This window comes from Pantherophis guttatus, chromosome 3 (genome assembly GCF_059756535.1).
Source record: "Pantherophis guttatus breed Tessera chromosome 3, ASM5975653v1, whole genome shotgun sequence".
NCBI lineage: Eukaryota > Metazoa > Chordata > Lepidosauria > Squamata > Colubridae > Pantherophis > Pantherophis guttatus.
Window position 1 is genome coordinate 150349433 of NC_142065.1, and position 26789 is coordinate 150376221.

The 26789-nt window shown below is 36.9% G+C and overlaps 1 protein-coding gene across 9 annotated transcripts in view; it reads right to left on the minus strand.

The window, feature by feature from the left end:
* The window catches only part of KIF13A (kinesin family member 13A), a 73083-nt gene extending 48995 nt beyond the window's left edge, over positions 1 to 24088 (minus strand). For 8 of the 9 annotated variants that reach the window (XM_087890348.1, XM_060682094.2, XM_087890346.1 and 5 more), the window contains exons 1-9: positions 23381 to 24088; positions 22693 to 22786; positions 12417 to 12429; positions 10839 to 10899; positions 9263 to 9355; positions 8143 to 8323; positions 7217 to 7304; positions 6042 to 6176; positions 4199 to 4311 (exon numbers count right to left, since the gene is read on the minus strand). In XM_087890348.1, coding sequence (XP_087746474.1) covers positions 4199 to 4311; positions 6042 to 6176; positions 7217 to 7304; positions 8143 to 8323; positions 9263 to 9355; positions 10839 to 10899; positions 12417 to 12429; positions 22693 to 22786; positions 23381 to 23435 — 833 coding nt within the window. In that variant the 5' untranslated portion in view covers positions 23436 to 24088. Of the gene's footprint in view, positions 1 to 4198; positions 4312 to 6041; positions 6177 to 7216; positions 7305 to 8142; positions 8324 to 9262; positions 9356 to 10838; positions 10900 to 12416; positions 12430 to 22692; positions 22932 to 23380 lie in introns of all 9 variants that reach the window. The other variant, XM_087890347.1, reaches the window with a different exon arrangement.
* Between the last annotated feature and the right edge of the window lie 2701 nt (positions 24089 to 26789).

A 26789-nucleotide genomic window follows, 5' to 3' on the forward strand; every position in this document is an offset into this window, starting at 1 on the left:
ACCGCGCCGCCGCTTTCACCGTGGACTGCTGGGAAAGGAAGGAAGGTGACCCGAATTCCGGGGTAGAGTGGGGACGCGTTCCTTTCTCGTGGGCCGCGCACTGCCTGGCACCTCTTGTAGGTTGGAACTAATTCAGAGTACAGCTTCCCCTCAATGTTGCCGGCGCTCCCAAAGTGTCATCGGTCAGCGCCAGCAACTCAGATTCGGGTACCCGGCGTATAAGACGACCCCCGACTTTTGAGATGATTTTCCTGGGTTAAAAAGTCGTCTTATACGCCGGAAAATACGGTAATTTAAAATGGTTTTATATAGCATGCAAACAATAAGAAAAAAAATCCTTTGTAGTATAATAACACCAGTCACATTAAAAAAAATGCCTTTTTAAGACTTCACATTTTGTTCTTCTTTTTTGCCCAAGTAAAACTTTATATGTACTGTAAAGCTAAACAACACTAATACATTCCTGTACACATAAGCGTGTCATAGAACAGAGGAAAGGACACATCATACACTGGAATGCATATCCTTTCAAATACATATGGAAAGCATTAGTATTTGTGATTCTTGAACTAGTTCTGACTTTTTCAGGGAGGGAATTGGAACAATGACAGAGAATTAAAATAACAAGGTATCTTAGGATAGCATGAGAGACACTACACAGTTAACAAATCCTTGGGTCTGAAATGTCATCCACCTGAGAGTCCTTAATGGAGAGAATTAAGAAATGGGGTAAGCAGTGATCTGCCCAAGTCCCTAGATTATATCAAAATGCTTAGAACAGTATTACTGGATGTTCAAGTCCAAACATCTTAAAGTTGCTAAGGTTGAGAAACATGGTTTTAGAAGATGAAGAACAGATGAAGAGTGAATCTGACCAAGCATTGATAACAACCTTTCTTAAGGGTTACTTTGTGACCATATGGGTGGCAAAAAAATAAATATTTCCCCCTCTTACTATGTCCATACAGAGCTACCTAGAGGCTCTGTTTAGAATGACCCAAAGAAAGTGACCATGAAAGTGTGGGATCCTGGAAGTGTGCCTCCTCCATCACATTGCCTGCCCTATAGACACCATTTCCCCTGTGATCTGGATGGCCCTCTCTCTGTGGGTCTTTTGCAAAGTCTTAAGACCTAGTTGTCTCCCCATGCCTTGGGCCAGGATGTTAATTAAACCTGGTTTTATGATGTACATCTGAGGAAGAGGGGCTGATTCAGATCTCAATGCCATTGAAATGCATCAATTAAAGTTATTTATCTTTGCTGCTATTGCTGTTAAATTATTATATTTGATCCAATCTGGGTCAGTCACCAGGACCAGAGATTTTGTCTTTCAAACTTTTGGACTTCTGTTGGAGCCCATCTTCAGGGAACTTCTCTGTAGCAGAGTCTCTCTAGCACACTCTGCTAGAGAGAAGTTTCCTGAAGATGGGCTCCAGCATGGGTCCGAAAGCTCGGAAGACAAAAACTCTGGCCATGGTGACCGACCCAGATTGGATCCTGCAACATTATTCTGGGACACATATACTCATCTTCATTTGTATTATATTTGAGACGGGAGGCCATATCACAAATCAATGATCATATAAAACCATATGGAAAATTTCTCTCTTTCTCAAAGTATTAGGTTCAGAAATCAACTAATAAAATTGTCTGAGGAGGGAGAATGAACTCACCACCCAGAGTGAGCAGGCATTACTCCTTTCCTCCTGGGATCCAGTGCTTTGGGGCTGCCTAGGAAGGAAGATTAAAACAGTCCCAACCCCTCCTTAATTGGGAGACTTTGTATATAAAATGGATCAGATGAATCAGGCATGTGTGTGGGTGTGGGAAAAAAGGAGTCAAGCCAGGAAGACAGCAGAGAAATGGGGAAAAAGCACTGAGGCAAGCAACTCTGCGGCAGCCCCCAGATAGAGAAAAAAAACTGTAAGTCCTGATGCCCCAAGACCTGCCAAGAGACAGAGGGGAAAGAAAGGAGAAGGAAAAGCAACCAGATTCTGCAAAAGAAATAGCTCAAAGGAAGCCCATTAGGTGCAGCGACCTGGCAAGGAGCTCCACAAATCAGCTCCAGAAAGTAAGGACTCTGAGGGCTGGGGAATTGGGGGTGTGGGGATGTGGAGAAAAAAACAGCACACAGCAGAATAGCATCTTCTGCTATTCCCTGAAGATGGTCTCCAGAACCAGTCTAGAGGCTTGGAAGACAAAGCCTCTGGTCCCGGTGACTGACCCAGATTGGATCCTGGAGAAAAAACTATTTGTAAGTCTATAATGAAGCAGAAAGGATCTTCAAATGACTCTGTGACAAGAGCTGGGGAAAAGGGAAATATTTCAACAGGTAGGAAATAGTTAAGGCAGAAAAATGTATTGCTATGAACATAGAGACAGTATGCAGAGGTAAAAAAAAAAATAGTTGTAATAGTGACAGGAAGTTGCTAGATTAAGATAGATAGGAAAATAGAAACAAGCATTAAGAGTAGAAGTAAGATATAATACTTTAATTTTCTATAAAGCAGCTTGGGGGGGTTGGAACCCCAAATTTAGTCTTTGTGCCAGTGATCTGTACCAGATTAAGAAAACCCTAATTGATTTGGAAGCAATTTAAAACAGGAAAAAACTTTTTGCCTGTCATACAACATATAATCAGCCTGTGGTATTAAAGAAGACCTGGTAATATAGTCATAATATCATTTTTAAAAAGGAGATTGGAAAAATATGCAAGTATACTGAGGGTTATCGTTTCTGAAACCTCAACACTGAAGGGTAGTTGTAGCCCTCAAATATCAGCTACAGTGAAGGCAAGAGAAGAGCATACATTCACTTATTGCTTATGAGCCTCCCAAAGAAGCAAAGTACTATGGTAGCTAAAAATAGCCTTAGGCTAACCCATGAACGGTTATTATTATATCCTTAGAACTAAATGAATACTAAGACCTGCTATAAACATTCGATAATTCAAGTTTAATTACTTTGGCTGACTTGAAGTACTTTCAGGTTAAAGGATAATTATGGGAAAAGGCCTTTAAATGACTTACTGTCTCATCTTGCAAAAAAAAAAAAGAATTATCATAAAATCAAAATTCAAATCAAGATATACATAAGCAATTTAGAAACTCAAAGAGTTCAAGCAGTTCTGGCCTTTTGGCAAATGCTACACTTCACAATGCAACACTCCAATCCTATGTAGTATAAAATTGCTTACCTGAAAAAAAAACCCGCATGGGCTCACTGGGACTTATTTTTAAGTAATTATACACAGAATTATACTGTGAATACATATGCTTGATCAAATTACTGGAAAATGCCTCTAATAATGGCAGAAGCTGCAAGCCTGATTAAAAACCTAATACTGATCAAAATATTGGACAGTGCCGATCCAGATAAAATGCGCCATCACAACGAACCCAGACAAGAAAGAGGAGAGGGGCTTTCATACAAGACAGGGCTCAAGAAACAGAAAACATGATCTGTGGCTATTTTCAAATTTTGCAACAATTCTAAATGTATGGTAATACTGCTCAGAAAAAAAAATGAATTAAGAGGAAATAGGCACGTACGTTCAAATATATAATAAAATAGGTCTGCTAAAAAGCATATAAGAAATAATTATTTCATCAGCCATCCATTTCATTAAAAAAGACCATGGTACAAATAGCTTTAGTGGAAGCAAATAAGACAGTTTTAAGGCAAATAAGGCAGTTTCTGAATCAGAATCTTTTCTTTTGAAAAAAAAAGTTATTTAGTTAAAACTTGTTTCTTTCATTTACTTATTTCTGAAAAGTACATTAATTGAGTGAAGGAGCCCTTCAGTTATGATTCTTCCCATTTATTTAATAGCTATACATTTTGAAAATATGTTCCTGTACTCTGTTAATTATTCTTATATTTTATAATTGTATTTTAAAACCCCATAGATTTCAAAATAGTTTGAAAAAATCTGTATTCATGAACCTAATTTCTCATATCAAAAACTGCTTGGGTTGATTTCAGTGAATTTTCTACAAGGCAGAAGATCCTGTCTAAATTACATTTCTAGCTCATCAATAGAAAATAAATGCAGAAAAAAAATTAAGACATCCAAGACATAAAAAATACAATTAGCATGTAGTAAAATGACCAGAAACTTGATTTGAAGGCCTTCCTATAAATGCAGCTAGAATCAATTTACTGGTACTTGGATAATATAGTTTCATCAGTGCCTTACTTATTTATGTTGCTGCCTTCCTTCAAACGTTCTCCTGCAGCTCCTGTTTTAGATACTCTCTCACTACCAGCCAGATCAACCAGGCTAACTTTGCTCACTTTCTCTCCAGAGTTCTAAGCAGAGGGGGGAAAAAAAGCTGAAGCTTTATTAATGGACATTATGATTTACAGAAGAAGTAAAAACTCACAACACATGTGCACACAGTACCATGTACGTCCACAGTACCTCACTGATCACATCCAGCATCGAGAGATTTCACTGCTGAAATTTGATGGCCAAATGGCTGAATAGTTTTTTTGAAAATAAGGAAATCTTTAGAGATAAACCACCATTATTATTCTTAACTTTTCTAACAAAACGGGATACTATTCAGACATTTGGCCTGTGTCATTTCAGCTTATTTCCTCTGTGCCTTTAAAAAAAAAAACTGGATGAAAAGATTTGGTCTGCCCCTTCTGCTGGCATCAATTTTCATAACTCCCAAAGTTCACTATCATCTTGAAAGGCCAACTGTTGGGAAAATACTCACTTCTTACATAGTATAAATGTTGTTACTGAATTTATCATTATAGCACAACAAAAGTTTACATATTTTTATTTTTTTTCACATTCAAATTACATTTTAGCACAGAGCATTACTATACTATAAGTTACAAGCTACAAATTAATTATGCCCATATGACATTTGAAGACAAGCTTAATGGAGATATACCGCTACATATAGTCTTCAACTTACAACCATTTGTTTATTGATCATTCAAAGTTACAATGATACTGAAAAAAGTGACTTATCACACTTACACTTTGACACTTACAACCATTGTTTTAGCATCAGGATTCTAAGCAGATGAACAAATTTCTTTTATTTGTTCATAAAATTTTCATCATACTTTAATTACAAGAGATAAGATTAAGTTGTCCCTCAATCTAGACAGTATGCAACAAAGCTGAGTTTTCCTTTACTGATCTCAGTCTGTCACTCTCTTACCACCAAATACCTAAGGCAGTGGTAGCAAATTTATGAAATGTGTGTCACAGGTGACATGCCACACCATGTCTGGTGACATGCCATGACCCTCTGAAGCTCATCTGAGAGGGCCTTTCTCTTCCACAGCCTCTGAGGTATCTGAAAATCATGCAAGGATTCTCACACGATTTTCTGAGGTTGCAGAACCCTTGCAGGGCTCCCTCATGTGACCTTTGAGAATTTGGAGAATGGAGAGGAGAGTCCGGAGAGGAAGTCCTTAGAGGCCTCTTTTGGCCAAGATACAGGTGGTGACGTGACATGCCAGCAGTCAAGGTAAGCATTTTCTGAATTTCTGACATGCAGAGTCCAAAAGGTTTGCCATCACAGATCTAAGATATGATTACTGACCAACACTCTTTCATAAATTACTTATGTAAAGTTCCAGATTGCTGAATTGCACCCATTTTTGTTTCTTTCAACAGGCACACATTGAAAAGCTGTATCAAATAAATGTGGTTAAGGGTCATATTGGATCTTTATCATTCAATATTTATTTTGGTATTTAATGCAAAATAAACTGTAGTATGCATTGGAAATCTTATCATATTAGAGACTCAATGCCTTCTTTGGCTGAATTTAACCCTCAAAGCATTTTAATTTTAAAACTGTTTTATCTCCTAACTCTAGCTCTTTATTTCAGATTTTAAAAATAATCCTTACAACTACAACAGTAGAAATTTCAGTGGACACACGTTCATATTTTACATTGTCATTTATACAATTTTAGGCAAATACCACTGAAATCAACTGGATAAGATTTAAATTTTTCAACATATTACTCAAATAATAACATGTCTTTATATTCAATTCACTTACTCCAGACTGCAGATCATAAAGTGTTTGAGTGATGATAATATTAAATACAGCATGAGAGCGGCTGCTTTCTTCATTCATGTTGGTTGCTGCAACCGTCCGGGACTTATTTCCCTCTGACATTAGTGACTCTATATCCTGATGAATAACATAAAACATTGAACACAACAATTTCCTTTTTCCAATTGCAGCATTTGCAATTTATCATTCTAGATGTAAATAAACAAATACAACTTAAAACATTATATGCATATTATATGTGTATTTTTTCAGTCTTATGGAACACCTTTCCTACTCTACACTTACTAAAGTTTCATCTACAGTACTTTCAAAAGCATGGTTAAGATCCATTTTCTGAGGTTGCTGTTCAAAATAACCCTAGAAAGATGGAGATATTTCCCTGTTTGTAAATATAATTTTATGCTGTTTTGCTGACTGGAAAGAGAGAGTTGTGTTATTTGCCCTAGGCCCTTACAATGTGATTTATAAATAAATTTAAACTCACTTTTGCCTATAATTGAACCGATAAATCATCTCCAAGTGCATATTCCAAAATAGATCAAAGAGGCCAACACAAACCCATTTCATCATTTCAGATGAAAACAATGTGTCATCCCACTTACATTAATATTAACTTAATTTAATTGGCTCAAAGTTATTGCAGCTGTAGACATTTTACATTATACATTTTACATTATACATTTCCACAAGTATAAAATAAAATAAAATAAAAACTCAGTTATACATATATGATTTGCAAAATTGTTTAATGTTTGATATACCTAATTCAAAACGTACCTCCAAAATAGCTTAGTCAACTGAAAATGAATAAATCAATATAAATTAATTTTTTAAACAAAACTTGTTTAGTTATCAGTACATCTATTATTATTAGTATTAGTGGCTAATGTGTTTTAAATACTCATTACTGTAAATAACTTATATTTTCTCCTCTAATGCACATTTTCCTTGTCTGTTTTTTAACAATGTTTAACACATGCATAATTTTTATGCAAGTGAATCTGTCTTACCACAAATAACTTTCTTACACATACTGTCCTTATATAAATTAGTCCCCATGCTTCCTTTCTCACCCTGTAGTAAAAGCATAGAAATGCAAATTCATTCTTCAACCCAGGAATACCTTTATATTGACCAAATTCTTACACTTTACTTACTTCAAAGCAAGTAACAGCTAGTTGAGACAAACCATCTACATATGGACCCAAAACTTTATGCTCCCGAACTTTGAGGGATTGCCGACTCCTTTGAGACAAAAATATTGCTATAATTTAAATTTTGTTAGGAAAATGAATAAGTAAAATTAACTTATTATAGGCCAATGAACATATAAACTTGTTCTCAAAAGTAAAACTCATTTATCAGAAATATAAAGATTTATTTTTATTAAAAATATTTTCATATCTGCATGGTAAAAAAACATGAAACAGAAAATGAAATAATGAAATTAACATCCTCCTTGAAAAAAATCTGGTTCCTTTACAAATTTTGTAAAGGTACTAAGTAACCTTTCTAACATCTCCGTAAATGTTTTTTTAAAAAAAGATCCCACTGTTCCATTAAAATTAGCATTTGTATATTCTTTTTAAGACAAAATCTTACAACTAGCAGCCTTAATAAACACTACTCACTAGAGACTCTTGACAATTCTGCTTGAATAACTATAACTCTCTGTAATAAACAGTGTCAGGCTTACATTACACATCCCAGGAGCAGAGATGTGACTTCAAACTGGTTTCTCCAATTTAGATAAAGTGCTGGTAGAGGGCAACAAATGGAAATGCTATCAGTTAAGAAAATAGTTTCCATTCTTGTCCATATATATTTTCCCCATTAAGAATAGATAAGTTTAAGGATGGACTAACACAACCATGATGTGTAATTGACTCTCAAATTAAAAAAGAAATTCTTTTTTGAACCCACCACAGCAACTAGCAGGGTAAACAAATATTATCATTGTTATTCTTATATGCTATTAGGAAAACAATGAAAAATACAAACTATAAAGCAAAACTAAATATGTACCAAAGTTCCCTCAATTATACTTACATCTAGAATTAAAAAGGGTTGGGGGTTCACTCACCCTTTAGGGTCAAGTAGATCTCTGACCTTTTCATTATAGATTTCCATATAGGACACCTCTACTTTAAAAGTGTGCGAATCATTTTGTTCTAAAGTGATTCTCTGAAATAAAGCACAGCAGAGGCGTGGGATCAGACCCAACTGCTCCGCATTTCCCATCATTGAGAAGGATTTTCCTGAGCCTAAAAGAGAGATATAAAAATTTTATATTTAAAAATGGAAAAGTTATCAATTGCTGTCTCTTTCAAAAACGATAACAAATAATAAACAGTACAAATTGCACCATCTCAGGAAAAACGTGTATTTGAGTTAAGGAGGTAGCATACAACAAAGTATCATTTCCCAAGAATGCATGTTAGCTACAGAGGAAAGATTCCATAAGCTCAGGAAAAAAATGGCTGCTTTTAAGGTGTTCACAAAAGATGCTACACATGTCCACACATACTCACAATCACATTTTACCTTTCAGTTCCAGATCTCCACATAACCCTGTCAAATAGTTTTTCCTTACCACCCAACAGGGAAGATCAGGAACAATGCAAAACTATGCTCCCAAGACTCAGCCCTGACCACTCACTCAGAAAAATACTATGCCTGATTGTATTGAAAGCCTCCAAGAGTTCTAGAACAGCAGTCCCCACCCAACCTTTTGGGCACTGGGGATCGGTTCTGTGGAGAGGTTTTTCAGCAGACCAGAGGAAGAGTAGTTTCCCATGCTGCCTACATCCCATGGACACTTGTTTGTGCAGCCTGGTTTCTGGCATGTTGCGTCCCGGTGCTGGTCCACAGACCAGGGGTTGGGGTGGTTCTAGAGAACCACCAGGGTTAAAGCAAGATAACATTAGAAAAGAAGGTTGAGAAATCCAGAAAAAAAAACTGGACCAAGGAGAATTCAAGAGAGAACAGGCCCTTTCTGTGTATATATAAAAAAGCCCGAATGAGGCAGAATGGTGGGGAGGGAGGGAGAATGAAATTATTGGACCTAAATCAAGTCCTTGACCTTAAGGAGAGGTTCACACAGTGAAGAATACACTGGTGAGTGGTTCCTCTTTCCCAGAAGATGGTGACAATCTCCGCAAAATATATCATTTCCATTTAGAACTTATAAATACAACTCTTACCTGTTTGTCCATATGCAAAAATGCAAGCATTATATCCCTGAAAGGCTTTCTCAAGAATTCCTTCTCCAAGGCACTTAAACACAACTTGTTGATCTACAAAAGAAAAAAGAAAAAAAAAGGAAATAACTGAAATGGAATAATCTATACTGTGATGCACTTTGCCCCCTCTGTATCAATCAGATCGTTCATGGAACTACCACTGTTGCTTTTCACCAACAGCAATTCTAACTTTTGGAACACATTGGTTCATATTTACGACAGTTGCAGTGTTCCAGGTAATGTGATCACATTTTGCAACCTTATGACAAGCAAAGTCAATGGGGAAGCCAGATTCACTTAACAACCGTGTTACCAACTGCAGTGATTCACTAAACAACTGTAGCAAGCAGTTGCTAAAATGGGACAAATCTGTCTCATTTAGCAATATTGGGCTCACTTGTGGTCGTATGTCGAGGACTAACCTGTCAAAAACAGTCAAGAATTCTCTGTATTTCTATGCTGCCTATTTCACCTAAGTGACTTAGATTTTCTGAGCCATAATTTAGTTTACTTTTAGTTTTTACTGATGTGTACAAGTCAGAAAATCAACCATAGTCTCTTGCTGTTCTATTGGTTGAAGTTGATATGTTCCCATTGCCTGGTGGAAAGAAAAGGATAGAACCCACACTGTCCCTGCTTAATAAAGAAAGCTAAAGATGGCAGAGGGAAATTTGGTAGAAAGCTTGGGCTAGCCTAGCAATATATACTGCTCAAAAAAATAAAGGGAACACAAGCAGAAGACATCTGAGATCTGAATGAATGAAATAGCTTTATTAAATACTTTGTTCGTTACATACAGTAGTTTATACACTGCTCAAACAACTAAAGGGAACACAAAACTACTGTATGTAACGAACAAAGTATTTAATAAGGCTATTTCATTGATTCAGATCTCGGATGTCTTCTGCTTTGTTCCCTTTATTTATTTGAGCAGTGTATGTAAGAAACAAATACAAATAGGTCATGATTAGGACAAGTACAAATAATGCAGTATACAATTTAGTGTGAATTGTAAATTGATACCAGTTCCTTTAATGGAATCCAAAATTTAGTTAATTGAAAGCTAGCACATGACTTGTTGCAATTGAGGCTTTAAATGGTAGTTTGTTAGGATTGATCCTTGGCTGAGGGTGTGTGACCAATGATTGGAAGGCTGATAGGACTTAACAGATCATCTTGCAACCTTCCCTAATGACTTTGCTTTGCCAGCAGGAAAGGTCACAAATGGCAATCACAGGATGCTGCAACCATTGTAAGTGTAAGCTGGTTGCCAAGCTCCCAAATCACACTTACATGATTGTGGCAGCATTGTAATGAATGAAACTTCAAGAAAGAGTTTATCACTCATTCACTGCCACTACAATTTTGAACAGCTGCTGAACAAGTGGTCATTAAATGAGGATTACCTGTACAGCCCAAATATATTAGCCCAAATACCATAACAATTGAGAAAGCAAGAAACTAATGTTTTATGTTAAACAGGAATGGAGAAGAAATTTTTGAATCAGCTAAAGATAGTAGTAATGAAAAATCATACCTGCATATTTGGCAGTGTTTGATTCATCCATAGACCAGAAACAGTAATCAAAGGCAAATACCTGTGGATAAATATACTTCAGGTCACTACTTACACTTATATGAACCTCAAATCATGTTTTAAAAAGTTAATTAAGCTTACATACTTAGTTCTTAATTTCCCTTTGTTTATTTCAACTAATTTCTTATAAAAAATAAGACACTAAAAATCCAATCTAATATGCTTATCCTTTATTACTAGTGAAGATTCCACATTAGTCCTATACTCGTCACTAAATAGTTATAGTATAGGGTAGTAGTGATAAGGTTCTTCATACTTAGAGGTTAATATGAATACAGTTATACATGAAAGTTTAGGCACCCAACTCCTAATCAAAACTATGTATTTCAATGAATTCATAAGTGAACAGAATGTAAGATCTTCATGACATAAAGTTAAACAGAACACCTTTCTGCAATTTGGAATATATACTTACTTTTCATGTGCAATTGTGTGCAGATTCAAGGAAAGAAAATTGGATATGACAAGCAAAATTTAGGCTCCTTTAAATTTGTATCTTACACCACATCTCTTTTTGTAGAAATAACAGCTTCCAAACTTTTCCTAAAAATCTTTCTATGCCTGATTTTACAATTTTTCCCACTCTTACTTGCAGAAATCTTCTAGCTTAAAAGATTCTTAGTACTCCTGGTATATACTGTGTGCCTGGGATCTCCCTATAAATCTCCAAAATATTCATGTCTGTGGCCTCTGAGATGCATTCCAAAACTATTATTAAGGTTTACAGACATATAAAATATTAAAATTTGTATATGACATTATCTCAGATTTTGTTCATTTTAAAATTAGCTAAAACATGGAATTTTGACTAGAGGTGCCTAAACTCTTTCATACCACTGTATATGTATTTAAAATGTTTTTCAGTATTAGTTTCAGGGGTTTGGCCTTATTTGAACTGAAAATTAATATTCCTGTTCCCTAGTCTGCTCTTCCAATTTAAGTGCCTCTCACTTCTATTTTATAGATGAAAACTAAATCCAAGTAGAGGATATATATGTTTCTGCTTATTAGAGAACACAATTCACATGTATAAATGTTTACAGTATTTTCCCATTTTTTCATCTCTTAAACAAAAGTGAAAAGAAATCATATCAAGATTATTCATACAATCATTTAAATATACCATAGAACACTGCAGCAAATATAGACATACATCTAGAGGCTATTCCATCTGAACTGACCTTCAGTAATATATAATCTAGTACATACATTGGACAAAAGGAGACATGGTTGAACATTCACCTCAAATTTATCATAATATCTACTATTATTTGAAATTTTGTTCATTGGCAAGCACAGACTCTTGTATATATCTTGAAGCCCTTTCTCTGTACCTATTTAACAAATTAACAAAATACAGGAAGTTGTACTAAACCACATTAGATTACAAAAGTATTGATCTGAGAGCAAAGTGGCATTATTAGTGCTTAAAACTAAGACCTGTATTATGCATCACTATAAGCAAATGATCTTGATTTGGAATTACAAAATCAAAGGGAATAGAAATAAATTGCTTACCTTTGGTAATTTTCTGTAGTGTGGAAATTCAAGTGGAAGATGAGTAAGCATTAAAAAGAATTGAAATCTGATTAGTGTTTGTAACTATTAAATCACCTTAATATACTTTTTTCTAGTGTGAAACATAGTTGAATTTAATATTTATTGATAGGGGGAAAATGTGGTTTTGATAGTAGAAAAAAGTAACACCAAAAGATTTAGATAAAAAATAACTGCTTAGCACCCTAACATTACATCCTCTCCTCATTTGGTGACTACAATTCCTTTCTTAAATAAGAAATAAAATGGTCACTAATAGAACATGAGGGGGGGAAGGGGGAAGGCGGGGGGGGGGAGAGCTCAGCCTCAGGTTTCGAACAATAAAATGACTTCTGCTGTAGTTTATATTTTAATGATTGCTTAACAGATGGAGAAAATGTTTGATCAACCATTTTTTCCTCATTGTTCCTTCTGAAGAAAGATTAGTGATGAGTTGTACATATTGTATGTACTTTGTGTGGAGAGATGAGTCACATGGAACATAAGAAGGATTTGTCATGTGGCATTTAATGTGATAGACAGCTTTTCCATGGAAGGAAACAGTGTATTATGAAAAATGCTATGATAATAGGTAGTTACGGTTAAATAATTAGTCTGAAGAAACATAGTAAATTCAACTGAAAACTGGCAGAAAATTCTTGGCCAAATTCTTTCACAGATAAATAAGAGAGTCTTAAATATGTATATCAACCTATTCTAGAAGCTGATGTCCCACACTCAGAGAACAAACTGAAACTGAAAAGATATTGGATATTTCAGAAGTCAATTAGGTAAAAGGTGCCTACTCATCTACATGAAGTATTTACATGAAAGAAAAGTAAAGATTTGAATTTTTATTATTATTATTATTGAAAAACTGTGATCTCAACATGTGGTATACCCAAGAAGACAAGAATATTTCTGCAACTAAAATGGGGGGGGGGGGAGGATCCAACAAAAAGACCTGAAAGACTCAGCTGAGTAGAAACATTTATTTCTGCCAAGAGAGGTGTTATACTGTCTGAAAGTGCATTGAAACATTTGCAATTTCATATTCATTATTTTCTTATTTAAGATCTGTAAACAACTTATACATAAATAATAAGTATACATTCAGATTTGCAGAGCTATGTAGAAGTTGCATCAATTTCTTCTAGCTGGAAGGGTACTTTGGACATTGCTAGCTGAACCAGAGAGAATTTATGTTTCAGAGGAATGAAACCTCTTTGCAGCCTTGTCCAGAAAATAATCTTTTAACCTTTAGGGTGGACAGAAACAATGATATTCACAAACCAGAAATTGGTCAAGGTATGACTAATGGATTAAAGTGCCAAGTATTAGGACATGAACTTTCATGATACAGAACTGCTTAAAAAGAGCCAGACCCCTCCTAAAATTGCATTTTAAATTGTAACATTATTCCAAGACTGATAAAAACCAGTTGGTTACAGTCCAATATTTACAAGTCCAATATTTACAGTCCAATATTATAAAGTGGAAAAGAGTAAGCTGTGTACATGTGTGTATATCAAGCATTCTATTTTGCCAGCTTTTTTTCTTGCTGTCTTCTATACTTTGGGATAGCTTTCTGAAATGAAAAGAGCAGCAAGAACTTTTGGCAACTATGGCTAATTTAGAGAATTGCTTGGGGAAAACTATGTGGATCCACATTATGTACCTTCAATTATTAGCTGCAATTGTGAAACCTACTAAAGCAGCAAACTGTGATTCAGTAAATCTGAATGTACATTGTTGCTTTCCATGATGATTGTGCCCTTTTGAAATCCAGAGATGCTTAAACTTTTGCTTGTAACTATAGTACTACTGAGAGCCAATTTGGTATAAGGGTTAAGGCATCAGGCTAGAAACCAGGAGACCATGAGTTCTAGTGCTGCTTTGGGCACAAAGCAGCTGGGTAATCATGGGCCAATCAACCTTCTTTCAGACCTAGGAAGGAGACAATGGCAAACCACTTCTGAAAAATGCTGTCAAGAAAACTGCAGGGAGTTGTCCAGGCAATCTGAACAAGAATCAGGCATGATTTAAAGGAAGAAGAAAATACTATATGATGGGTTGAATGAAAAGTACTGCTCCACCTCCATATCTTTACTTTTAATCTGGGGTATGTTAATAAATGAAACAGGAAAATAATTCTTGAAATAAGCTCTTTTGGTACCTGTATTTTACTTTTCCACATGATCACAACCATTTGCTCTATACTTCTGCCAACAAGGGACAGACTTCTTACAGCCATCATGAAAGAACTCCACACTTTGCCCTTTCAACCAGATCTTGACAAACCTTCTAATCTTTCATTTGAGTCAAACAGATATCCACAATGGTATTTTCTCTATTTTACAAAAAGGCAGAATTTGTAAGGCACCCAGACTGCATAGGCTAGCAGTGAAAATTAACATCACAACTGCCTCTTGGGTGACTTGTGAGGCACAGTGTTTTCATGCTGCAGCAAAATTTCCTTTTTGTGCTTCTGAATGTTACTAAACTATTGTTTCAAAGTTTTGAGTGTTACAATGTAGCATTGAGTTGACAATGGTGCCAGATTGAAGGAAATCAATGTGAATAATATCCAATGTACCTCCCCATATGTAATTAGACCTGAGGTCTATTTCTCGCTCTTTCTCTATCAACAATTCATTTCATTTCTGTTTCATTTCTGGGTCATAACAATTAGCCTGCGGGGGGGGGGGGAGCCGTCATGATACTAAGAAATTCCTCATTTTTATTCTGATAATATGACAACAATTGTGAGCAAATTTCAACTTGTGAAACTTTCATCTCTACCATGGGCATGTGAAGAGCCTATGTTGCACAGACTTTCCAATATTGAAGAACATAAACAATGAACCATTACTTTTCTGTGAAATACCAAGATTGACACAAATTTTCTTTTGACTGTTTTGCTGACTGGAATCATATCAACCTTTTTTCATATGAAGCTGTCATCATAGGTCTTCCACTTGATTCTTAATCACAAAAATCAGTTCTTTCTAGTTCACATCTTTATTTTTTGGCCCAGTAGTGCACAGTACTCAAGTCAACAGAGTACTCATCACCATAAATAACCTGCATTCAACAATGGATATCATTAAGAGAGCCTCTTCTGGCAGTAAAAAATTCAAGCATATCCCTGAAGAAACTGACAAGTACTCACTACAGTTTTTGATTTCACAAATAATAGCAACTTTCCCTCACTAACTTCTTGCCAACTAAAGTGAAAGAACACATCAGAGCTTCTAGCATATCAGTACTGCCATCTATGGGTAATAACATTGGAAGCATTAATTTTCCTTCAACTCTAATTTTGTTGTTCAGTTCTAATTCCACTAACATTATCTTTTGCTTATTGTGTAATGAACATTACTACCCCATGGTTTTAACTGATCATGTCAGTACAGGAATGATTGTTTACTGCATGTGTCCATCTGGGCCACAATCTTATGTTCGTTGAGAACATAATGTTTTTTTTGGAAGTTCAAGGTTCAGCAGGTCCAAAGTTTATGGGCTACATTTAGTTGCTGTACACTTGAAACAAGAGGATACTGAAACAAGGTTATAATACTGGAAGATATTTTAAGCATGCACCTAAGTCTCTTTTTGTTAAATAGGCCATTCACTGTTGCCATTTTGCTTTTTAGTAAGTTAGATTATTTTAAGAATTTAGGGAATGGCTGACTTAAAATATCTTAATATTTCTATATTCAACTGCATGTAAAAGATTATGATGCGGAAAGTGAAAACGTCACTATCCAAAAGGTGACTATATATTGTTGGTATTATTTGCTGCTGAATGAGAAGTTTTTCTAAATTAGATTTGCACCAATTTTAAATCAATTTTATATTAATTTGCATGAAATTCTGCAATTTCAGACACATAATACATAGCAGACTTAAATTTATTATTCAAAGAATAGTAATTGATTATATCTGGAAGAATGGATAATATAGGGTGCCACAAAGCTTAGTCAGATTCTGAACCCTTTAACAGTTCATAAATAATTTGGATAAGGAGATGGAGAAAACACTTTCTAATGTAGTATAATTATCCAGAGAAGTAGACTTTTCTTCATTGGATCTTTTCAAGGAAAAGTTGAATACAGGTAATCCCCTACTTATGACCACAATTGGGACTGGAACTTGCAATGCAATAGCTAACTGACTTACACATAATTTTACAACAATGGGCATAATCTTTCAGAAGAATTAATGAAATAATATTTTATAGAGGTTAAAATTTTCTAAGTAAAAAGCTTCTAGCGTGGCTGATACAAATCATGGAATTTTGAAGAAAAAAGAAAACCCCATGTTAAAAATACTGGTACTTATGGTGAGATTATGCCAATTTATATCTGTTTTGTAATAGAAAGTCAAATTTCCTTTAAAAATACACAGAGTGTCAAATTTATAAGTCTACATAAAGATAGTTCTCACTTACTGACACTCATTCAGCAACCGTTAATATAGCACTGAAAATGGAAATCTGTGACCAGTATTCGAAGACATGGCTATTGCAAAATCCCTTAAGTCATGTGACCACAATTCAGGTAGTAGGCAGCCAGCGGGTGGCAGCTACAGTTTCGTGTAGACACATGATCTCCATTTGCAACTTCACAGCTGGCTTTTATCAAGCAAAGTCAATGGGGAAGCCAGCAGGGAATCGAAAGTTGCAGTCACATGCCAGTCCTTACATAACTAATTTTGTCATAAAATATGGCACAAGGAAAATGTGCTGGTAAATTAATGTCTGTGTTTCAAAAATATATGCTTCATTCTCTATGGTGGATTTCTATCACTGGTTTTTCAATCCAATTTTTAATTTCTTTAGAGATAGAGAGTGCCAGAGTAGTTTTAAAGAAAAAAGAAAAGACATATATGAAATCTTAATTTAAAATTTCTGATCAAAAAGAGGGTTATACTACAGCAAGATGTCTATATACAGCAAGATGTCCAAGAATCCAACAAAAGTTTTTAGTTTGGATTGATTGAATACTTTTCTGAAACCTCTCTTGGAGATCCCCAAAATCTCTATCTGAGACTAGCGTTATATTTAGAACCTTTAAGTCTGAAGTAACAGATGCAGTTATTCATATGTGTTTGTATTTTCAATAGAAAAATTTAGGACTTGTTTCCCTTCAATTCAAGGCAGAGTCAAGAGATAATGGAAGAGCAACACTTCATTTTTTTTGTTTTGAATGTTTACAAATTACAGGTAGTCCTCGACTTACAACCATTCATTTAGTGACCGTTCAAAGTTACAACAGCACTGAAAAAAGTGACTTATGACCATTTTTTACACTTATGACCGTTGCACCATCCCCATGGTCACGTGTTCAAAACTGGTTCATGTTTATGACAGTTGCAGTATCCCAGGGATGTGTGATCACCTTTTGCAACCTTCTGACAAGCAAAGTCATTGGGGAAGCCAGATTCACTTAACAACTGTGTTACTAACTTAACAACTGCAGAGATTCACTTAATCTCTGAATCTCAAGAAAGGTCATAAAATGGAACAAAACTGACTTAACAACTGTCTCACTTAGCAACAGAAATTTTGAGCTCAATTGTGGTTGTAGGTCAAGGACTACTGTAAGGTTTTGTTTTGTGTTTTGCTATTGCCAAATACCCTGCATCACTGTAGGTTGGATATCCTTAAAAGAATCATCCTTATACTATGTAAGATATTTTTGTCCTGACTGATGTATCATTTTTGCTTTTATATCGCACTGTATCTTAACTAAACACATCTTTAACTGCAAATAAATATTGAAAAACACTATTAAAAGTGAGATGCTTGCTCTTTTATAACTAAACCATATTTCCAACATTTGTAAAACGTACTTTTTTTTCAATGAATCAAATTTCCATAATATAGCCAAAAATGTAATTTCTGGAGAAAATGATCTATTAAACCCAAAAGATAATATCAGAAGGTGTAATTTATTTAAACTGAGATTTACCGCCGCAGATGCTGAAAAAAAATCTACTGTGATATTTCTAAATAAGGGTTACGACCAGAAAAGGAAGCTTTTCTAAAAAAATATCCTATTTTAATATCTTAATAGTATTGCCACAGATATGCCATTATAGGACCTGGGTTTTAATATTCATAATTTTAGAATAACACTCTGGTAATTCGTATCTCACCCAACATCTTAGACAAATGCAACATGGTTAACAGAGAAATGTTTATATTTAACAATATTTTAATATTTTATAAACTGAAGAAATGAACAGGATCAGCAATTTAAGAGAAATCAGAATAACTTTTGTTTAGTTTTCTATAAATAAAGGCAAAGGATGCAGTCAGCTGTTATTCCATCCACTGCTGCTGGCAGGTGATATTAAGAGGGCCTGCATAGCAGCTTCTATCTGGCTGATAATATGTTGGATAAGGAAACAGTTGGTATCTGTCTCATTTCACCAGACACTCCACTTAGATAAGATGAAACTGAGGGTTTTCAATGACCTACTAACTCACCACAGCTATAACTTTTACCTATTAACTTGGTCTAAAGCTTGAAGCTATGATAAATAACCACATCAGCCACTATAAATGGCAAATATTGCTTCTAATGAAAAAGTGGTTAGAAAATTATAAATAAAAATGTTATCTAAATTTAAAAATATCTGCATAACATATAATCTATGAAAAAATACAAATTATTTAACTCATTATAATTAGAGATATGCACATCATGTTAAAATTAAAAAAATATTTCATGTCCAAAATACGTTGCATCAATTACTGTAGAAATGTTTAGAAGCCCTGTTTCAAGCTTAAAGCAATTATTTTGAACTTGGAAATAACTTTTCTGAGCTTGAAACACTTTTAGATTGGTCTGAATAACCCACTTTGAACTTGATACTGGGTGTTTCAACTCAAAATATTTTGCACATTCCTACATGAAATATAGTAATCATTTCAGTCTGCATGGGAGACTATAGAAAACAATTAGGACTTAAGCACACATACATTATTATTAATTCTTAAAGACATAAATTGTGTTACAATAGGACTTTCTTGGTTGTTATCAACTTGATTCTATGTAAGTGCCAGCATGGTGTAATGATTAATAGTGAACTCAGAGTGGAAAGACCCAAGTTTAGTCTTCTCTTAGACATAGAAGCCAAATCAATGTCAGCTAGCTGATAAACAACCCATCTTTTCACATTGTACATTATTAACTTTATTGGAAGAACATGTGAAATACAAAAGAAATGGACCATGCAACTAAGCAAAATGAAGAATAAGTACTAGTATCTTGATAGAATTGGACATATTGAAGCTTCTTACTTTTGCTATCTTTGGAAATATCTAATTTTAGATGGGACTGGGCTATAGCTTCATTAGGCTATTGATAACAAATTAAGAACTACAACTAAGTCAGTGGATAGATGAGAATCTTGAGAGCACTTCTAGAACCATCATTGCTCCTGGGTGGATAGCCACTATGGCTCAAAAAACTGCCACTCAGCTTTTGGTAATACTATACTTGGAGCTGTTACTAAAGCAGGTATATTATTGCCAAATACAGGTCTGCTTTCAGAAATATTTGGAACCTGTGGCTGATACAAAATGCAGCCAGACCTAATGTTGTTGTGATATATTGGAAAAGTCTGGTTCATAGCTTACTTTGATTTGAAGTTCTATCAATGGGTAGGAGGGGGTAGATATTTCTCATCAGTGGACAGCAGATTCTGCAATTACCTCCTGCAAGAGTCCTATCTTGCTCTATCTTCTGAAAAAGCTGTAAAGCAAGTATTTAATTCGCCTGTTGCATTGTTTCACAATAGTTTCATTGTGGATCTTTATTTCAATTATTAGACTGCACTATACTGTATAGATAGTCCTCACCTTGAGACCAGAATTGGGACCAGAATTTTCATTTTAAGTTGTTGTGGTCATAGGTTGAGTCAGGCCCAATTTTACCACAGGTTTTGTGGTTGTTAAGCAAATCACAGAGTTATTCAGTCAATCCAGCTTCCCCAAAAGGCATTTTTTATCAGAAATGGGCAAAAAAAGCTGCAAACAATGATTATATGACCATAGGACACTGCAACTGCCTGAATTATGACCACATGACTGTAGAGATGATACAATGGATGTAAGTGGAGTACAGATTATAAGTATGGTGGAATCACTGACTAAAGGAGAGAGAGTCCCTTTAGGGGGAATAGAGAGACATTCCAGCATGGAATCAGTTTGGGAGAGAAAATGTCTGAGATCAAAACATTAGTGTGGGGGGAAACTCCAGCTACAGTGGAGGGATGTGTTAAGAGGGGGCCAAGCTTAGAATCCTTGCACTGCGGAAATCTCCACAGACTTGACCTATCTCAGAATCCTGAAGCCTTCTCTGACCATTCCCAAAGGAATGCAGTCAATCTGACAAGATTCCTTTAAGTGATCAACAAAAATATCTACCTGGGTATATTCACTAGTGATTCTGGTTTCTTGCACCTGACAATAAGTCACTTTTTCCAAGGCTGTCATAACTTTGAACCTTTGTTAAATTAACAGTCATAAGCCAAGGACTACCTGTATATGTTTTCAGCACAGTATAAGCTACCTGGTGAGTTATTTGCAGACATACTGTAATTAGTGACATGTAGCAACTAACATTTGTACAAACAAGCATTACACATCCCTTTGCAATTTCCTCCATCACTTGCAAAAGTTAGTACAGTTTCCATAAGATACTGTACTTGTGCAGAAACTTCTTCTAATTCTTTTACTAGCTGACTTGGAAGACTTCTTCCAATTATGAGTGCCAGAAGAATTGCAGGATGCTTCAAAAGAGAGCAAAGCAATATGGCCACTTCAGTTTATTCTGAAAAGTGAAGAAGCCACATTTCTTCATGAAACAGATTCCAGAGTGAGCTTTCTTTTATCTTTCATTGAAGCAAACTATCCATATGGAGCCCTATTGTTTAATACATTCAGATGTCAATGTCACACTCTACATTATAGTGACTTACACTCCTAGTATAATGTTGTAAATCAGTCATAGCAAGCCATACGAACTATACAATTGGTATTGCATTGATATACAGGACAGAGTCTCAATTGCTCAAAAAGATAATCAACTTGATTCAATTCAAATGAACCTGATTTAGAAAACACATTTGACTTGATGAACCAGAGATTCAGAAAATCAATCCAATTCAGTTATTTGAGCTTAACTGGGTCAACTTGCTTTGAATTTCCATTTGAATTAAAAAAATATTTCTGGGCATATGCTGAGGCTTTGAAATAATTTAGATAAATGTAAAACCATCCATTTGGTCTTCTGATTTGATTTGGAAAGCTAATTCAACTAGGAGAGTCAAATTAATAGCCTTCAAATCAAATCTCTGAATCCAAATTTCTCATAGCCCTAATATTTCCTTTAATTCCCTGGAACTGTGTCTTGATATAGTATAAAATACTGGAATATATGAGTAACACAAGAAGTTCTAAAATTATACAGAAGTATCCCTTACATATCCAATAGTCACTTATCTCCATAATTAAGACACATAACTTTCATTGAAAGGTAGGCTCAAATAATATAAGTTCCCTTTTTTATAAGAAAGCTGTAACTCAGGTCCACAGAATAAAAACACACAGAGACACAGATTCATATTATAGTCAGAAGATCACTCTCAAAAAGTAGAAAATGTAAATTTTCCTTCTGCACTTCTGCTGCATAAATCCTCCTTATGAATATCAAATGAATGGGGGGAAAATCCGATCTATTTTTAGTTATTTTGGTATTTTGGATGATTTCCAATTGCTCTTTTCAGGGATTTATAAATAAATGCCAGATATATTCTCACAACTGAAATAAACCACAATTAATAAATAATTAATATGTGCAGGAGGCATCTGCACATATTTATGAAACCTTGCATTTAAGCGCCAAGAGCATCCATTTTTGCCTGAAATTCTAACTATCTTTCAGATCAACCTCAAACACCAAACTACATGCAAATATACTAAATATACTATATATTTTTATATATGTATAAATATACTAAATGCAAATCATTTAGAAGACAGCAGTTAACTTTTTGTTCACGCAGCTCAATACTCCTCAGGTTAAGTAACCTTACTTCTATTTGGCACCTGCCTGAGCCAGAAGAGGATCATGGCCAAAACTGTTTTTTTTTTTTTTTAACAGAGGCAAATTATGGAAGCAGCTGATGTGCAGATAACAAAAGATGCTGGGCTCCAGAACACAAGTTTGGATTTGTTCTTTACCTGCTTTCTCCTTGTTTGTTGTTTGAAGGCGGAGGATGCAAGACAGTCTGATTCCCTTCCATTTCCACAATACACTTGGTATTCAACTCCAACTCTAGAATGTAACACAGGGCACTTCAGAACTTTTGTCTCCCCCAAGGCATACTTCCCTTCCAGCTCTCTTCTGATTGATTGATTGATTGATTGATACACACTTCACCGCTAGCCAGCGGGAGACTTTCCCCGATTCTTTCCCATGCCTAGCAAAAAAAAAAAAAAAGCCATTCCCATTTACGACTAGACAAGCATAGGAAACGAGATGGGCGTTGTTCTCCAAAATACTGAAAAGGAGCGCGGCGCGGTGAAGCCCAGCAAGACACTCGAGAATTTCTGCTATAAAACGCTCCGGGCTCGCCCACCACCGCACAATCCGAGAGTCCCCGTTTTTTTCCACAGGTTCGCACCCCGTTTCCCACGACCTTCCGCCGTTGCAAAGAGTTTGCTGAAAGGGTGGGAACCACAAACACCCCCTTTCCCGAAAAGCTGCAACTCTGAACTCTCCTTTTTGCTTCCCCCCCCCTTTGCAAACAAGTGCATTCTGCAAAAAGCCTGGCCAGAGAAGAGGAGGAGGAGGAGGAGGAGGAGGAAGAGAAGGGATCATTTCAGGAAGAAATGAGCACGATCTTTATTCTTCCATCGGATTTATTACCTCGCCTGTTCATGGGCCGGACTCTGACGGCCACTTTCACCTTGGTATCCGACATCTTTCCCGGCAAGCGAGGGTGAATCTCCCCGCAGAAGCAAACGCAGGTCTTGGGAGCCTCCTTCCTTTCGCCGCGGGACCCTTCAGAGCCGAGGCAGCCGCTCGCAAAGACTCTCCCGCAGCCGCCCGGGCAGCGCGACGAGCGCGGCGCCGACGAGGCTCATCCCGGCCCGGGAGGGAAAGTCACGGGTGGGGAAGGGGGAACCGCGCGAAGCTCGAGGAGCAGCAGCAGCAGCAGCAGCCGCCGCGGGAGAAAAGAGTTTCTCAGAGACGCCGAGGAGGCCGCCTCGCTTCAGCCTCGCCCGCGCGACAAGCTCCGCTGCTGCCGCCGCCTCCTCCTCCTCTCCCCCGCCACCGCCATCTTCCAGCTTCCGCGGCGGCGGCGGCGGCGGCAGCTCCTGCCTCAGTCCCTTCTCCCCTGTGGAGATTCCGGAGGAGGGGGAGGGGCAGCGAGGGCCGCTGTCGGAAATACCCGAGCGACTTCGCCCCTCAGAAGCGAAGCGACGGGTGGGGAGGGGGGGAAAAACTCCGCGGCACAGCCAGCCAGCCAACTGCCCGAAAGGGCGGCTAAAAGTCATGCGCGAACTTTCCCAGGCCGCCAGCCGGGAGGGCGGCTGGCGCAAGCGCAGTTGAGTGCGTCTCTAAATCGGGGGTAAGGGGCTGGGAAGGCGAGGTGTCGTGCTAGTTCCTCTCTCCTGGATGGGTTAAGAGTGAAAAGAGGGACGGGCGGCGACGGTACAGCTTGAGCCGCCCGACGGAGCAGCAAGTTTAACGCTGCGGGTTGTCCTTGGAGGACTGTAAAAGACGACGTGGACGGGCATGAAATAGCGCGGGAGGAAAAGCGTGGAAAGTGAAAAACAGGTAGTCCTCAACTTACGACCACCATTGAGCCCAAAGCCTATGTTAAGTGAGAAATTTGTTAAGTCACTTTTGCCCCATTTTACGACTTTTAAATGTTAAAAGTTAACATTTGTTAACTGAATCACTGCAGTTGTTAAATTAGTCACGTGGTTGTTAAGTGAATCTGGTTTCCCCATTGACTTTGCTGGTCAGAAGGTTGCAAAAGGAGATGACGTGACCCCAGGACACTACAATCGTCATAAATGTGAGTCAGTTGCCGAGCATCTGAATTTTGATCATGTGACCATGGGGATGCTACAGCGGTCATAAGTGTGAAAAATGGTCTTAAGTCACTTTTTTCAGTGCCGTTGTAACTTGGAACGGTCACTAAATGAACTGTTGTAAGCTGAGGACTACCTGTCATTCAAAAGGGACACAGGTCCCATCTGCTCCAGGCTGCGCTCTTTGTTTCTTTTCAGCTACGACTCGTCGGGATTGAATAATTCACTTAAGAAATCGGGGTGCAGCAGTAGTCCGAATTTTGAAGATCACGGAACCACCTGTAGCCCTGTTTGCAACAAAAGGGCCATAATAATTTGTCCCCTTTTCTGCTTTCTTCTCTCACCTCCTCCTTCACTTGTCAGCCTCCCTCCTCCTTCTGGCTCTGCTGCTTCTTGTGATCAACTTCCCCCATCCGGCCCCAAAGGGGTGGATTTATTTTGTTTTTATTTATTCATCCTACAAGGAATGTTTCCGTCTTAACTGCTGTCAAGCCTTTTCTCCTTGCTGGTAAAGTTGCTTAAAGGAGGGGAGAATGAGGTCCTGAGGGACAGGATGGGCTTTCTATTGACCTTTAATAGCAGGACGAATGAATACCTACAGGAACTCCTGTCATTTGCCGACTGTTCGAAGTTACAACGGTACTGAAAAAAATGACTTATGACCATTTTTCACACTTAAGACCATTGTGGCATCCCCATGGTCACATGATCAAAATTCAGATGCTTGGCAACTGACTCATGACAGTTGAAGTGTCATGAAGATCGCCTTTTGCGACCTTCTGACAAGCAGAGTCAATGGGGAAGCAGGTTCACTTCACAACCGTGTTACTCGCTTAACAACTGCAGTGATTCACTTAACAACTATGGCAAGAAAGGTCATGAAATGGGGCAAAATTGGCTTAACTATCTCACTTAGCAACAGAAATTTTGAGCTTGATTGTCATCAATCAAGGACTACACCTCCGATTTAGCCCTCAATTCTGACATACTGAGAGAAGAATGTGGATTTGTTCCCTTCCTAAATGCATGCATGCAGCTGAAAGGTTGCTGTGTTATAAAGTGTAAATTCCACCCCTTCTGAACCCTAACCTTTACAGTAATAATTATGCCGGGTTTTTCCCTAAACATTTTAGGAAAAATCTTTTTCTTTTTTGATCCATGATTAATAAAACTCCAGAGTGCCTCAAATTCTCTGTTTTGATCCTCGCCATCAATGTGACATGTCATAGCACAGTATGGGAACTAAGCCAATGACTAGGTCTGCCCACTGTACACTGTGTTTTGATTTGTTGGTGGCTATGTATTATCTGACTATAGCTTATGAGTGTGTGTGAATCTCCGTGTCACTTTGACTCCTTGGCAAATGCCTGGATGAGTCCTCCAAGTTTCTTAGGAAGGTTTCAGAAGTAGTTTTGCCTCTTTCCTAGGTCTGAGAGTGACTGCTGCAAGATCACCCAGCGTGCTTTATGCCTAAAGCAGGATTAGAACTTGCAGCCTCCTGATTTCTAGCCTGGTGCCTTAACATACCAAACTGACTGCCCCAATTATAGCTTACTTCTTGATGGAAAAAAACCACAAGAGCTTTTTCAGTACATTGTAGTTTTTTGGGTTTTTTTAAATTGACACAGTCATTAAAACACATGGGTGCTATTTGTCCCTTGAAGCCATGCATTTTGGTGAGGAAGAAACTCGGTTTAGGCTTTGTGGTTTATTAAAACAAATGCATACATGATTCTCTCAAACAAAAGGAAAAGTTACATTATTTAAGCAATACTATATCAATTCCCTACATGTCCCTATGGTGGTATGCTTTATGATAGGCAGTCAAAGAAGTGTGGGTGAGAAATTAGCATACTGAGACTGACACCATGCTATTTCCTTCTATTGCAAAGCATAATGATTAAGGCTTAATTCGGTGGTCATTGTTCTAACTCTGTTCACTTTTAATTCTCATTTCTATTCTGGAACTGAAAGATAAACTGCTTGGTCTACAAAACATTTACCAACCCGTTTTCAGTTTCTGACATATTCAACACAAATTAGCGTGAACTATAGAGAAAACAAGACTCCCATTATTTGCCCTTCCCTAAATCATCCACTCTTCATCATTATGACAAAGAATGTCTGGTATGCAAGAAACACATCCCCATCACTCCGTTATGAACATGGATTCTGAATTGAAACCAGAGGTTCCTGACAAAAGAGGCCAAGATCTAAAAAGCTTAAGAATTTAG